At 42.3% G+C, this 17066-nt stretch overlaps 1 protein-coding gene across 1 annotated transcript; it reads left to right on the top strand.

The window, feature by feature from the left end:
* Positions 1–5384: 5384 nt before the first annotated feature.
* Positions 5385–17014, top strand: LOC307269585 (calpain-5; the record flags this gene model as incomplete). Its single annotated transcript, XM_080052579.1, has 12 exons — positions 5385–5552; positions 9314–9445; positions 9535–9746; positions 10944–11136; positions 12033–12226; positions 12620–12697; positions 13165–13624; positions 14314–14436; positions 15033–15229; positions 15692–15810; positions 16477–16613; positions 16838–17014. The coding sequence occupies 12 exons, from the start codon at positions 5385–5387 to the stop codon at positions 17012–17014; spliced, it is 2190 nt and encodes a 729-aa protein (XP_079908705.1).
* Positions 17015–17066: the final 52 nt, after the last annotated feature.

The following is a 17066-nucleotide window of genomic DNA, read 5'->3' as shown; positions in this document are numbered from 1 at the left end:
GCATTACGAAAAACAATATAAAAACAGCATTCTTTGCATTGATGATCTCGTTTGCTGTGACATGTAATTTATGATCATCAGAGCACACATATTTAATGGAGGAACACCACACTGATGAAGATATAGGTGAACTTCATAGATAGGAATAGAAGCAGAGACTTACTGGAAAACAAGACAACTCTATACTAAGATACTCATTGCTTGTCTTTTTTTTCCACACGTTTCTATGTCAACTATATACGCTCTCTGTCTGTGATAATTGGCTGGATATTTGGCAGGGAGGTGGTTGAAATAGAAGCAGCCTGCTTCTCGCTTTCTCAGCTGTCAAGGCAAGGGACACACACGCCCGCACACACACACACACACACACACACACACACACACACACACACACACACTGCAGCAACAGATACTCCGGGAGCCTGTAGAAGATAGAGGGATAGAGTGGGGAAGAGGAGTAGTGAAGAGGACAGAAAAGACCATGTTCAAACCTGGACCACAGAGAAAAGAGGAGAAGAAGACTGAATGTGCAGAAGCAGCCGTGAGTGACACACGCACACGCACACACACCACACACACACACACACACACACACACACACACACACACACACACACACACACACACACACACACACACACACACACACACACACACAAACACAGAAAAAACCCATTTGTTTATGTTGTCCAGCAAGCAGAGCAGTTTGCACACAAGTGTCAAGACAGAGGATCAGGTGTCACAAACGCAAGAGTTTCCGCAGCAACTGTAGCACTACACCAATTGGGAGGCTCCCATGGCTGTGTGTGTGTGTGTGTGTGTGTGTGTGTGTGTGTGTGTGAGTGTGTGTGTGTGTGTGTGTGTGTGTGTGTGTGTGTGTGTGTGTGTGTGTGTTTGTGTGTGTGTCACAGCAATGGGACTGTCTGTCTATTGTCTGTGCTGAGGGAGATACAGTTACACAGCACAGTGCCACCCTGCTCTCGTGTCACGGCTTGCAAACGCGCGCGCACACGCACACACACACACACACACCCACACACACACACACACACACACACACACACACACACACACACACACACACACACACACACACACACACACACACACACACACACACAGACACACAACCTCGAGCATCAATAAGAGATGGTCGAGGTCCCTGCAGCATCACAGTAGAGCTGCCGGTAGCATTGCCAGTAACAGTGTTTTTTTTTTAGTATTCCCTTAATTTTCATTGGATCCAGGTCCAGCCAATCAAACCTCTCTGATGAGTTAAGAAGCTGCTGGAGATGACACTAGCGCTCCTGGCAGATTCAGAATGACCGTCAGCTGACTCTCTGGGACATCAAGGACAATAAAGAGGGAGAAACAAAGGTGACAAATGCTGGCTATTTGTCAACCACGGGGAGCGTGTGATCGCCACTGGAAAATGAGGATTTCTTAAATGACCAAAAGGAGGACAAGCACAAGCTCCATGAGAAGTTTCATCTGAGGAAAAGCAAGTGGATAAGCTTCCAATCGGACTTTAAGGTAAAGGAATTCTCCTGAAGTTTATACGGGGAACTCACATGACTCAGGCAAAAATGATGCTTGAAATGACTATATACCAATGTCACTAGTAATGCTCTCAACAGAGTTTAAACTCATAGGGCCGCATTCAAATCAATCAAAAACTACTAACACAGAACAGTAATATATCCAAATGTTTTCCGAGGCAGTGTGAAGATACTAACATCAGTTATGTTGTAACATGCTGGAGTAAAACATACATTATAAGGCTTATACATTCATATATATTAATTAATTTGTCACATCTTATTTTTTCATTTACAAGCAAACGCCTCTTTAGTTCTTGTGAATGTGCAGTATATTATAGCTGTCTTGCAGTTGAACTTTACACTGATTAACACATTTATAGCAGTGAATAATAAAAAAAATAAAGTACACCTAGATGAATGCAAACAGGTCAAACCTATGATAATGTTTAATGGACAGAGGCCAAATCAAGTGCTTTTTATTGCACAAAATAAAGAAATGTCCAAAAAAAAACATCAAATAGAAGACATTTAGTTAGACAATTGCAGTTTGCTGTGGTCCAAAAATAGCACATTTACAAAAAGACATTGGAGTTTTTTGATATATATATATCTCAGTTTGGTTGCTGCCTTCAAAACATGATGAGTCATGCATCTGCTGTGCGTTCGTTTACCATGGATTGTGATTGAGAGATTTTACTTTTTCCCTTGTTCTTTCCCCCTCCTGTTCGTGTGTTGCTCTGCATAAATCTGATACAAGAAAAAAAAAACCTCTCTGATAATTGACGACACTGACCCTCGAGGCATCTGCAAACGCAAGCACCTGCAGGGTTTCATCTAAGTTTTCCCTCTCTGCACAGCGAGGCCCTGAGTTGACCCTGACACACACACACACACACACAAACACACAAACTGCACCTGGCATAGTCTCACTGACACCCGGACACTGCTTCACACACACACTGCTCACTCCAGGACAGTTCATATAGCTAATGACAAAAAAGGGTGTCATTAGCTTACTGCTGTCCTCACCCCTCCCCCCCCCCCCCCCCCCCACCCAGCATGCACACGCACACACACACACACACACACACACACACACACACACACACACACACACACACACACACACACACACACACACACACACACACACACACACACACACACACACACACTGACTGACTACAGCAAAGCAACATTTCAGTGTTTGTCATATTTGCAGTAGTAACTCCCTGAATCAAGTTAAGAGCTGATCTCACTGCAGTTTGGTGCAGGGTGTCACATCTCGAGCACATGAGAATGGAACTTCGCCCATAGCCACTCATTTTACTTGAGAGATCTTAAAAGCGATATGACATTACATAAGCAGTAAAATAAAATATCAAAAGCTCCTGCAGTAAAATGGCTGCGGTAAGTGTTATACTATTATGTGTGTTTGTGGATTAATATTACTGCTGCGTACATGTGTATGTTGTATTTCACCGCGTCGACCAATCTTAAAAAGCAGAAGGATTTAATGGAACACCTGAATGTTCTAAATAATCACTTTTGGAAATAGCCTACATGGTTTTCGCTGGAACATGTATGTTTTTATTTTGCAGATACAGTGTGAAGACGTGTAAATAAAGCTGTAAGACAAATATAGCTGAGCAGAAAGGACAATGTTCGTGTCTGCGCAGAAGTATAAAGTTGCATGATAATAATAATAATACTGTAATTATAATGCAGTACTTGAGTTCATGTAGTAACATTTGGCGACTGTGAAACCATGTGAACAAAGATATTCAGTGTTTATCTTTTCACAAGGGGAATAAGGTTATGTATTAGAAAATAAGTGTTTTCATGTCAAAAATCATTCAATAGTGAAGTAAAGTATTTAGTTTTTATTGTTCCAGATTGGAAAACTTGTAACAATTACTTTTTAGACTATCAAAGAAGATTACAATAATCTAATTAAATGAAATCAAATGATAAAATAAAAAACAAAGCAATTAAATTATTTAAATGAAATACTTTATGTTTTTTTTATTAAGAGGAGGAGGCCCCTGTTCGAGAGATCTTCTACTCACACCTCCGGCAGAGCTATTCTGGAGTCCCTGTGGAGGTTGGGGGTATTCACCCCGAGTGGTCAATGTTCAAAACACCCCTTGCTGAAGCTACCACGGGGAGCTGTGGTCTCAATGTCTTAAGTGCATCAAGGGGTGGTTACAATTGAACACGGAATCCGTCTGACTGAAGAAGGAGTCCTTGCACAAAATATTTTTTCCCGTTGGACTCCAGAGGCCGTTGCAACGGTACCGACAGGTCCAAAGGGCTGCATCCTCTGCTGTGAAAGAGGCAAAGCAGCCATTGTGGGAGAAGTTCAGAGAAGCCATGGAGAAGGACTTTCGGTCAACACAAAAGTGTTTCTGGAAGAACATCTGGCCGCACAGGAGGGGGGAACAGGGATCCATCCAAGGTGTGTACAGTGAGGATGACACGCTTTGAGGAACTCCTGAATCAGACTTACACACCCTCTATGTTGGAGGCAGTGCTTGAGGCTGATGGGGCATCACCTTCAATATCCATGGTGGAAGTCACTGAGGTAGTCAAACAACTCCACAGTGGCAAGGCCCCAGGGGTTGATGAGATCTGTTCAGAAATGCTAAAAGCTCTGGGTGAGTGTGCTGAAGGAGTGATAGAACAGGTTGGTGGTTCCCCTGTTCAAAACGGGGGATCAGAGAGTGTTTGCCAACTACAGGACTATAACACCTCTCAGCATCCCTTCTAAAGTCTACTCCAAGGACCTGGAAAGGAGGGTTTACGCGATAGTCAAAGCTCAAATTGAAGAGGAACAATGCAGATTCCATTCTGGCCATGGAACAACGGACCAGCTTTTCACTCTTGCAAGGATCCTGGAGGGGGCTTGAGAGTATGCTCAGTATGTTTTGTCGATCTGGAGAAGGTGTAAGACCAAGTTTTCTTGGAGATACTGTTGGATGTGCCGGGGAACTATGGGGTGAGGAGCTCCCTTCTCACTCAAAGCGAGAGCTGTGTCTGGGTTCTCGGCAGTAAGTCGGACTTGTTTCCTGTGGGGGTTGGCCTCCACCAGGCTGCACTTTATCACCAATCCTGTTTGTGAATATTTGTGGACTACTCCAGATAGTCTACTCCAGATAGGGAATTAGTCCTTACCCCAAGTCAAGGAGTTCAAGTACCTTGGGGTCTTGTTCGCCAGTGAGTGAAAAATGGAGCATGAGATTTGCCATAGAATCAGAGCAGCAAGGCAGTTTTTCACTCGCTTTACCGCACTGTTGGGACGAAAAGAGAGCAGAGCCAGAAGGCAAAACACTGAATCTACCGGTTGATCTTCGTTCTTACCCTCACTTTTGGTTATGAAGGCTGGGTAATGACCAAAAGAATGAGATTGTGTTGGGGGGCGCCTTTAGCTCAGTTGGTAAGGCGTCCCCCTCCCGGGCCGGGCCCAGCAGCAGACCCGGGTTCGTTTCCCACCCGCGGTCGTTCTCTGCATGTCACTCCCCTCTCTGCCCCATTTCACCTCTGTCTCTCTGCACTATCAAATAAAGCAAAAAAAAAAAAAGAATGAGACTGTGGGTACAAGCAGCCAAAATGGGTTTTCTCAGGAGGGTGGTTGGCGTCCCCATTAGAGAGGGGAGGAACATTTGCGAGGAACTAGGGGCAGAGCCGCTACTCCTTTAAGAAGAAAGGAGCCAGTTGAGGTGGTTGGGGCATCTGGTAAGGATGCCCCCTGGGCACCTTCCAGGGGAAGTGTTTCAGGCATGTCCAGCTGGACTCTATATTTGTCCAATTGTATCTTCTTTTTTCCACCTCTCCTCTCCAGCCATGATGCCCGAACGGGTCCACAGCTTCCAGGGTCAAAGCTTTCACAAACTGAGACGGGCCTGCTTGCGTCGAGGGGCACTGTTCATGGATCCCCTGTTCCCCGCCACTGCCCAGTCCCTTTTCTTCAAGAGGGAGCCGCCGCCAGGATTGACCTGGAAGAGACCGAGGGTGAGTTGGACATGTTGGCTTCTCCTGCCTAAAGGTATTCTTAAGCGAGACACTGCAGGTGAATAGGGTAAAATTAAGTAAAACATTTCATTTTTATAACATGTTGGTTGGAGTCCAAAGTTATAACACAGAACCGACTTTAGGTGCACCTTTTTCTAAATTTTCGAAATAAAAAAATACAAACTAAATGTATCATAAATCCGACACTTAAAATCACATGAACAAATCCTTCTGTAATAACCTTCATAAAAGTGCTTAGGATAATTATGGATGGTTAAGTGGATGTAAGTGCTTAAGAAGACTCAACCAGACAAGGTTTAGTCAAATAAACCCATTAATGTACATTTTGGACCTTTTATTTGCACTAGTATGACATGTTTGGAAAAAACTATGTTTTTGCCTGCCAAGTCTCGCTTCAATAAATGTTTGAAGTCTACTGATGTCTTGCCACGTTTTCCATCTTCAAACTAGTTCAGACAACAACAAAGAGTTATTCTACAAATATATCTCCTCCCCTCCCAGGTCTAAATTGAGCGCCCTGGCTAAGCCTGTGGCATTTCCACCAGATTGGGTTAATTGAAGCACATTCTATTATAGTATTTTAGAGCCATCAGGCAGTGAAACCTGAGCCCTCAAGGACCAATTGGCGCGTGCCGATGATGGACTGCTCTGGTTGTGTGTGTGTGTGTGTGTGTGTGTGTGTGTGTGTGTGTGTGTGTGTGTGTGTGTGTGTGTGTGTGTGTGTGTGTGTGTTTGTGAGTGTGTGTAGTTGAGTTTAGATAGAACAGCCGCCCATTTAAATAGCCCAGGTGTTTTTAGCACAGTGTTGAGATGGGTGTAGCTGTGTTAGGGATGTTATAGTCAAGGTCACTTATTTATTTATTGTCCAGTATCTAGTGTCCAACAAATATATAAATATATAAACGTGCAAGGACTTGTTGGGAAATGGATCATGCGCGCATAACCAAAAAGTATCATCATACAATCAAGAATAAAATTGAATTTCTATTGGTATTCCCGCTCTTTTATGTCCCATTTATATTATGTTTATTTTCTAATTATAAGTAAATATATTTCTTATTTTTTTATATTTAGGCCTACATTCCTTATGTTCTATTATGTTAGATTTAAGTGCTGAGCTGATGTCTCTCGTGCAGCAGATTACATTGTATTGTTGACGCCGTGGTAAACTACACATGACAAATAAACTGAAACTGAAACTTGAACTTGAATGTGTCAAAGATACATTTGTTAAAAGTATCATCTGTCAAGTTAAAACCCCAAACCAAAATATATGTAGGACTTTTGAATAACACATACTTTTTAATCATTTAAATGGTCATACGATGGAAAAGCAGTAAGGATAATAAGGCAGGAAATAAATATTAAATTCATAAATGTATTTAGGGGAGAACGGGGTAATCTGAGCCACTTTTTACATTTGCTCCCCTCTAAGGGAGCTAAAATGATTTATCACTCAAATTTACACATTTCCCATTCATTCAGGATGTTTCCTAGAAATGGGCATTAGCAGAATTTTTTAAAGACAAAGGGCAGTGAAAATATGATTGTTTTAAAAAAAACATCCACTTTTTCCACTCTGAAACTACCATAACAACACATATTGTAACAGTAAGAATCCTGAAAGCTAGCCACACATTCCAGAACTAATGTCGGACTAGTAAAAGAATTATGGGGTTTGGTCAATTAAGCAAAGCAAATTTTCTAAACACTTGAAAGTAACTCTGAACAAAATCAAATACAACATATTATAATTTAAAAGGTTTTAATAAGATTCAAATGAAAGATAGAACCAGTTAGATTAGAACACAGTCTGGGGGTCAGAACACAGGACCCTTAGAGCCAGCTTGTGTCTGGGGGTCAAAGCATAGGAAAATCAGAACCAGCGAGAACAGCCTGGGACTCAGAACACAGGCGAAGACCCAACTGGATTATAACATCAGCCTGTTATACTCTTCAACTAGGCCTACTCTACATGCCAGCCCTGAAGGTTACATGGAAAGTTGAGAAGGTGCTGTTTCCGTGTGGTTGCCCCAGGTCGTCTTCCTGGTTTATTTCCTTGGCATGATGGCTTTTCTACAATGTGTATGACATTAAAATAAAACATATGTTATGTAATATTACATTAAAATATGTTTAAGACTAAACTTAACTTGTGCCTCATGGTGGGGGAAAGTGATACAGTGGCTCACTTTCCCCTACAGCATTTGGCTCACTTTCCCCCACCACCACAATTTGAGAAAAAACTCTTAGCATTGCAGGCTAATCTTCAGTTATCAGCATCACATGGTTTCATATGTTGGTAGTTCATCAACACGTATTATAGAAGTTTCTCTACGTGAATACATTTGCTTTGGCCCAACAGTTGATTAAGTTGACAGCAAGAAAATTTACTTTTACATGCAAAATACCTATTTTGGTGAAAAAAACATGCTTACCACAGCACCATGAGGTCCTCTCTTTCAGGGCCATGGGGAAATGAGAGGGGCTTGAAAACATATATCTCACATGACCACAAATGTTTTCCGTTGCCTAGATACAGGGGGTGGCTCACATTACCCGATGCCTCAGATTCCCCCGTTCTCCCCTACCCCACTCTTTAGAAGAAAAAAAAATATTTCTAATAGATTTAAAAAAAAATCAATGTTACCTGGTCGCAGATAAGAGGCAGCCATTAAACGGATGGATTAACGGATGGATTAATCAATTAAAACATTTAATTCAGTAATTCAGTAATTAACTTAATAAATCCGTCCTATTGTAGCTCCAACTTGAGAAGCATCTGAGTAGTACAGTAGTTAGGTAGATCAGTAGTTCATGAAGTTCATTAAGTATGCGGGCCAATATTATAACGTGAAAGCCTTCTGGCAATTAATTCGCTGATTCAGGGCTGGGAGAGAGAAGAGTTAATGATATTATGTTACTAATGCTCCACGTAGGTGTATCAACAGGGAGTCCGGTGACATCACCTCTCTCACGCTGCACGAAAAAACTGCCTCCGCCAAATCTAAAACGTCCCGGTAACTGTTTAGTTCAGAATCTAGTTGGCTTCATTCTTGTTATGAACTCGGTATCATCTCAAGGAAGGCTAATATCTCGTCTAGAGTTACATTCCAAGGGCTTATGACCAACTGAGTGTGAATTTTTCCTGCGTGTGTGTGTGTTCGTCCAGCAGTGCTTCTACTGTTACGTGACCCTGTCCTAACCGAGATCAACATACAGGATATGTCTCCTCAGCAGTGCTATGACACTCTGACTGAATCAGCCTCATAAAACACTGTGACATGCTACTAACTGCTGCACTCATTAATCTGAGTTTATTTAAAGCGACCGTGTGACAAATTTCATTTGATATCAATCATGGAACAAATGACGTGATGTGTAACGTGAAATGGCTTGCTCGTAGTATTATACCCACAATGAATTAGCAGTTTTCCTTGCAGCTCTACTGAACGTTTGGGAGCGTACCTATGTTCTCTAGGTACTATGTTCCCCGCTTTGTATGTGACAGGGGAACATAGGACCCTTTTTTTTAAAAAGGGTCCTATGTTCCCCGCTTTGTATGTGACCGGGAATAACAAACTGGGGAAAATAGGACCCTTTTTCAAAAAAAGGGTCCTATTTTCCCCAGTCTGTTATTTTTTCCACCATCAGTGCCGAATTCCACGGCTTTGTGCCGAATTCCATCACTTTCATTAGCATTGTTTCGAGCAACCGTTCTCTCTTCCATCCCAATCCAGGAGATATGTAAGGACCCCCGTCTGTTTGTTGATGGCATCAGCACTCGTGACTTGCACCAAGGCAGTCTGGGTAACTGCTGGATGGTGGCTGCCATTTCCTGCTTAGCATCGGAGCCCTCACTGTGGAAGAAGGTTGTGTGTATTCGCCTTGCTTCTGTCCTTCCCGCCTTTCCCTTTCCACCAGGCTTCATCTTATCTAAACTCTCCTCTCCTTCTCTCAGGTGATCCCCGACCACATGGAACAGGAGTGGAACCCAAAGAATCCCAACCTGTACGCAGGGATCTTCCATTTCCGGTTCTGGCGACTCGGCCGTTGGATGGATGTTGTTGTGGACGACCGTCTGCCAGTCAGCGGGGATGGAGTGCTGCTCTTCTGCCGCTCGGCCACGCCACGAGAGTTCTGGAGCGCCCTGTTGGAGAAGGCCTATGCCAAGTAAGGGCCTCCAGGACCTAGATGGGCCTGGTCTAATCTCAGTTACCCTTTGGTAATCTAGTGGCCTATAATGTATTTATACGATAATAAAACCCAGGAGTATGGTTGTTGTCCTCAAGCTAGTTCTTGGTCTTAAAACCAGTCTTGATCCTCTTTTTGAAGGTCTTGGTCTCATCTCGGAATCGACTGAATTTTTACTCAGTGAAGTTTCGGTCTCAGACAAAGGGGACTTGGATTTAAATTTTTAAGACCTCACTTAATGTGGGCTGCGCCATTCGGCTTCATGTTAAGTTAGTTTTGTTTTGCTTTCAATTCAATACTGTTTGGCCTGTGGCTTGTGTGTCTGTATGCTGTGTGTTTGTATGGACTGTGTGGCCATTAATTAATTGCCTCTGCATCTACATTTCAGGTGGTTGAGCAGTGAAACTAATGTTAATTTATAAATAATAATAATAGTTCAATTGGTTATTAAAGAATGGATTCATTCATTTCTTCTTTATATCATATTTGTTTAATATCATATTTAATTCATATTGGCGGTTTAATTTATGTTACTCACATAAGTTTGCCTAATTTATTTTCCCTTTTATGTCGTTCTGCAGCATGCTGCCACTGCTGCTGCTCACCAGCCAATCATATTAATAACTTTATTAAAAACCCATCTCCCTACCTGCAACCTCAGCCTCAGTGTCTCATTCTACCCTCCACTGGTCATCTGACACTGACAGCCAGCCTGTATCACATCTTCCTCACATCCTATCCAGCTTAATATTCCCCCCAGAGTCCCCAAAACCATAGCATTAGATACTGTAGAAGCACACCAGTACCCAACACAGCAACACCCTAGCATAGCCTATCACAGTGGGGTGCATGGACCCTCTAAAAACGGGCATGTTGCTAGCTATGTTGGGCCTCTTCTAGAGCCTAGGCTGCTTATTAACACAAAAGACACAAACATTTATTTTGACAACAAGCATTCTCCAGAATCGCTGACACCACCTTTAAATACTCTAGTTTGAATAAAGACATAAGAAGGGACCAAGCAAAAAGTGTTGCCCTCTTGCACCCCCCTCTGTGCACGCCACTGCACTATCCCACAAGTGAACACCTAGTATCCAGCCTCAAACGTCTTGAGAAGCTGTCTATATAACATCATCTCCATAACTACATTATGCTACAATAATGGTTGGTCTGCAGGCTTAACGGCTGCTATGAGGCCCTGGAGGGAGGCAACACTGCAGAGGCCCTGATCGACTTCACTGGTGGGGTGTCGGAGCCCCTGGGCCTGGACCGGGAGGCCCTAAGCCTGCACAGCGACCAGAGGAGGGGGTTCTTCCAGACGCTAGCCAAGGCCCACGAATGCAAGGCCCTCATCACGTGTTCTATACGGGTAGGGCCTAGTATATCAGGGTATTTTACAGGGACGTCTCAAAAAATATATACATCATGGAAAAGTCCATTCAAATGTGAAGCTTTTTATATATATTATAGATTCATTACACACACATTTTTTTCTTATAATCTTGATAATTACGGCTTATAGCTCATGGAAATAAAACAAATCCAGTTTCTCAAAGTATTAGATTATTACCATAGATAGTAAATAATATGGATGTAGCATCCGGGCTGACCTCAGTTATTCACACGGCATCCAATAATCCTGGTTTGTGCGCGTCGCCATTTTGTGAGATTTTTACTCCGCCTCACGTCGGGGGGAGGGAGATAGCTGACGTATACCTCCGAGGCAAAGTGAGGGACAACGGGCGGAGAGCTGTCACTCAAGAGATCGCGCCAATACATTTGAACTTCCAAAAGAATAAAAACTAGCGTGGTCCAAAAAAATTCACCCCCCTCAGTGTTGTCATGGAGATATGACCTAAACATACAGACTAGAATGTTTTTTTAATCCAGGCCTGAAATAGGTTTAATAATGCTGTGAAAACGTTATGTTTAACATTGGAGTCAATGAGAAATGGCTGTCTTCTGCATCCAGCCCCCAGTGGCACTTCCGGGTTACTACAGTTGTGGTCACTTCCTTATTGGATGCTGGTAAAAATCGCTGAGGTTGGGGCTTGATTATCACATGTAAACCAATCAAAAAATGGATTTATAAAACAGAAATGTCAACATTCTGAAAAGTATTCTAGATTCATTTAACTTCATGTGTAATCTAGAATCTTTTTTTTTAGATGCACGTCCTGCACATATGAGATGCATAACATATGTAAGAAAGGTGGCTTTTTGAGATGCAATAGGTGAAATCTAATTCTAATCTATATTTCTCAGCCAGCAGAGGGGGAGACAGTGGAATCTGTGTTGGAGTGCGGTCTGGTGCGAGGACATGCCTATGGGATCACAGCAGTGAGGAAGGTGAGGCTGGGGGACAAGCTGCTGAAGACAGACGGTATGTCCCGGCTCTTCATGGTGCGCATGAGGAACCCATGGGGGACCACCGACTGGACAGGCGCCTGGAGTCTGGGGTGAGGAGGACTCTGAACTTTGGCTCAATCTGCCACATGTCTGACTGCTGAGTACATCGTATGTTTTTTTTGCTGGAGCTGTGGGGATAAAGGCCTCTGGTTTTACAACACTTTTTTAATAGTGCCACTGCCACTTTTTCCGGACCATTTCTGACACTTTACAATAGTTAGTGGAATTGTTTTTACGAGGAGACATCTGCCATTAGAATTATGAAGAGTCTGAGAAACTTTACAAAATGGCCAAACTGGACCTATAAAGGTTTCCAGAGGTTGTAACATTACTTGTATTTTTCACGTGTCAAAAAACACATTTCCAGTGTGTCAAAACCTGGCAGTTCTTCACACCCCCCCTTTGCTGTCTTTGACATTATTGTCCTTGCATGCCCCCTACAGGTCAGAGCAGTGGCAGCAGATGAGTCGTGTAGAGAGGGAGAAGATGGGCCTCTATGTTCGAGACGTTGGAGAGTTCTGGTACATTCTTACTCTTGCTACAAAAAGCAGCTGTCACAATCAAACTGATTTCTATTTTCAGGGTACCCACGGGGTCTGAAAAGCATTAGAGAAAAGCATCAATATTCAAAGAATAATTTTGCTGCAAAGTATTTAACTTCCTTTACAAAGGTCTTACATTTTTGGTTGCCTTTCTAAATACTTGGAGAGGGTCGTTATATGCTTATTAAACTCTTTTTGGCTTTTGACTATACAGTGCACAAAGCTATTGTTATAGTATATCAATGTGAGTTTATAATAAATGTTTTTTTATTAAAATAACCTTAAAATGAATCGGAATTTCTATTATATCTTCCCTACTTTTGCCAGTATGGCCTTAATGTTGGCATTACATTGAATTTTAAGTGATAAAAAGTCTTAAAAACATTTTACTTGATTCTTGCTTAAGATGTCCTATTTTAATGTATTTTTCTCTGCTGTTCCCTCAGGATGGATTTCAAGGATTTCTGTCACTACTTCACAGATGTGGTGGTGTGCCGGCTGGTGGAGAGGGCTCTGCTGTGGCCGCGCTCTCACTGGACAGAGGTGCGTTGCTATGGGGAGTGGGCTCCGGCGCCCCCCTCCACAGGAACACCACCCCCGCCTCAACCCGCCTACAGCCTACCCCGAGACCACGCACCGAGCTCAGGCAAGAACCACACCAGACCTGGGGGGACCAAACAGCGAGGGAACCGCAAGGAGGCCAGACTGGGAGAGAGCCAGCAGAAGGGAGGGAGAGCAGGGGGGCGCAGTCAGAGAGACAAAGCCGTGAAGAAGGCCATGAAGGAGGAAAAGGAGGAGGAGGATGGAGGAGGAGACCTGGTGGGAGGATGGGAGGAACACATGGATAAGAGGAGTCGATGTGGAGGCTGCATTAACCACAGAGACACTTTCCTGCACAATCCACAGGTAAGAACTGAAGCGGAGAAAGCTAAGGCCAGCAGACACTGCAGGTGAATAGGGTAAACATTTTGACTTGAAGATGTCAACATGAAACTTTGCCACATGAATAATTACAGAGATCTTTGTGCAAATTTGGCAATTTTAGAACGAATTATGCGTATATTTGCATCTGGATAAAGCCAGAGTTAAAATCTTAATTTAATTTTTAAAACATATTAGTGTCCAAAGTTTTTACCTTATGTCATTTTACACATCAAAGGATATTATAGACAGGTCTTAAAAACAAATTTTCAGCATGTTTTTAATGACAAAATGTATCATAAATCAGAAAATGAACAACTTATGATAAAAATCCTTCAGTAATAACCTTCAGAATAGTGAAAAGCATGATTAAAGTTTAGTTGATGTTAGTGCTTTAGAAGTTTAGATTTTTTGAGTATTGAAAAAAATAACAATTTATTTTTATGATTACTGTTAAAGATGGTTGTACAGGAAAACTATACAGACACAGGCATGTGTATGTACGTGTTGGATCTTTTATACAAATATCAAAGAAGACATGTTATGGAAGCAAAATAGCCAGAAATCTCAAAATCCACCAGGGCTTGAAAATAGAAATATTTTTGCATACTGGCCTTAAGTAATATTGACAAGTGCAAGAACATTGAACATGATTTACCTTTGTTGCTGTGCAGTTCATGTTTGAGGTGAGAGGCTCAGAGGAGGAGGTTCTGGTCTGTCTGCAGCAGGAGGACAGGAGGATACGGAGGAGAGACGGAGGAGGAGAGAACCTGCCCATCGGCTTTGAGGTGCTGAAGGTGAGCAGGACAAGATTCAAGATGGTGTATTTGTCATATGCACATTAACAATTACAAATGTAACTATAAAGTTGAGTGCAAAATAAAGTTGAATTAAATGTAGACAAAATAGAATACTGTACATGGAAATAAAAATAATAACTGTAGTGAAATAGGATACTGTAAATGTTATAGATAGGTGTTCAATATAATTTCGAGACACTGTAGGCTTTACGTGACATGTTGTGGTTAACATTATAAATATGTGCAGGATGAACATTCAAATGTGAATAGACAGGTTGTGGACAATAATATAATATATAATAAATGAATAATGAACAAATAAATAAATACATTTGACCACAAAGACATAATACATACACTGATCAATAATTTAAAAAAAAGAAAGAATGGCCTAAAAAGGGTGTAGGATGAAGCCGAGGTTTATTATGCATACTCTCTTGACTTTTCATATTTATAAATCAAAACAAGAATATTTGAAAAAGAAAAAAAATTAAACAAAGGTCAAAATATGAACACAAGGACTTTTTTCAATTCCCCCCCCCCCCAACCCCCACACAACAAAAACCTCCTTCCCCCTTGCTGACATGCTCAAGGTGGAGGTGAACCGTTGCAGCCGGGTGCAGTGCGTGGTGGAGCAGGCAGCCAGCTCAGTCTACATGGACTCCCGCAGTGTGACGCTGAGGGGGACCCTGGCTCCAGGCCGCTACGTGCTGCTGCCCACCACCTTCCTGCCAGGGGCCTCGGGACGCTTCCTCCTACGCCTCTTCTCCCACTCTCACATCCGGCTCAGGTGTGTGACAGTCAGACTGTGTGTGTGTGTGTGTGTGTGTGTGTGTGTGTGTGTGTGTGTGTGTGTGTGTGTGTGTGTCAGTGGAGAAAAAAGATTGTTTTTATGCTTTTGAAATAAGGATTTTTTTTTTTTGCTTTTTGTTTAATTTGATGATGAATTCAATCCTCCAAAAATCAGAAGGACAGCTCAGTTTTCAAGTTCTGTAAGGCTGAGTCTGGTGTTTATATGTGCAGGGTTTTTTATTCAACAACAAAACTGCTTTGTTAATGTAAAAAAAAGAAAGAAAATGTAATTAAAATTATTACACGAAGAAAATTAATTTGTGTGTGTGTGTGTGTGTGTGTGTGTGTGTGTGTGTGTGTGTGTGTGTGTGTGTGTGTGTGTGTGTGTGTGTGTGTGTGTGTGTGTGTGTGTGTGTGTGTGTGTGTGTGTGTGTGTGTGTGTGTGTGTGTGTGTGCTCAGGGAATTGAGGGAGGACTTGCCGTCCCCCTCTGTCTTTCACTGTTTTCTACCTCAGCCCAGTGTGGTGACCACAGTCCACCTCCGTAGGGCGTCGGGGCTCAGCTCTCCCAAACAGACAGGTGAGGTATAGTGCAACATCACTTCTCTCCTCTGATAGGACCATACAAAGAGACACAAAATAAATCGGAGGAGTCATGCAATTATCATTGAGGTCATAAAGTTCTGCCACAGAAATGTACAAGTTAATATTATGGGCCTTTTCTCTAATCATGGATTATAAGTGAAATATTGGATTTGGATCTTGTTTGGATTCAAACTGTTGTAAATTTTTTGACTGTAAAAAAAAAATAATTAAAATAAATAATTCTAATTAAACCACCTGAAAAGTTAAGAGGGGGAAGAGTCCCATCATAACTCCTAAACGTCTGTCAAATATTGTATATATATATATATATATATATATATATATATATATATATATATATATATATATATATATATATATATATATATATATATATATATATATATATATATATGTCTGTTTGAGACTGCTGTATTGTTTATCATCTGATTGCATGTTATTTTATGTCAAAATATTCATCTGAAATGTAACTACAGCTGTCAGATAAATGCGGAGGAGTAAAAAGTACAATACCCCCCTCTAGTGGAGAATAAACTCCATAACATAACATTGGTATACTTAAAGTGAAGTAGCTCTTGAGTAAAAGTTAATGCTTGTTTCTTCCTCAAACCTTCATCATTTGTGTGTTTTTGCTCCACAGCTCCAGATGTTTATGCCGTAGTCCGCTGTGAGGACGACACCATACGGACGCGGCTTTTCAGGGCCGAAGGGAACCCCGACTTCAACCTCAGAGCCATCTTCTACAGGAGACACCCCAGCGCACACATCTCTATTGAGGTTTGACACCTTTATTCGGCCCGGGTCGTTCTCTGCATGTCATTCCCCTCTCCATCCTATTTCATCTCTGTCTCTCCAAACTGTCAATAAAACCATGAAAAATGCCAAAACATAATCTTAAAAGAAAAAAGGAAAAAAATGGCATGGCTGAAAGAACAACATAGATATGGATGGTAGACGCACACTGTCCGTCAGTCCTAGCCTGTAGTCTCGTTGTGTTTCAGGTGTGGAGCAGAGGTGTGCTGTGGGACAGTGTGCTGGGCGGGGCCAGGCTCCAGACGACCCAGTGCGAGAGGAGCCTCAGCCTGGTGATGGAGCTCCGAGGTGGGCCGGTCCGTTCAGGACACAGAGGGTGTCTCTACGTGGAGACCTCCTCCAGCGCCTGCCTTCAGGACCTGTGACGGATGTCTTCCATTTGCCATGGTAACTACATCAACCCATGGCAACCATCGT

This window comes from Ammodytes marinus (genome assembly GCF_949987685.1).
Source record: "Ammodytes marinus genome assembly, chromosome: 23".
NCBI classification, from domain to species: Eukaryota; Metazoa; Chordata; class Actinopteri; order Uranoscopiformes; family Ammodytidae; genus Ammodytes; species Ammodytes marinus.
This window is presented reverse-complemented; position numbering and strand designations above follow the sequence as displayed.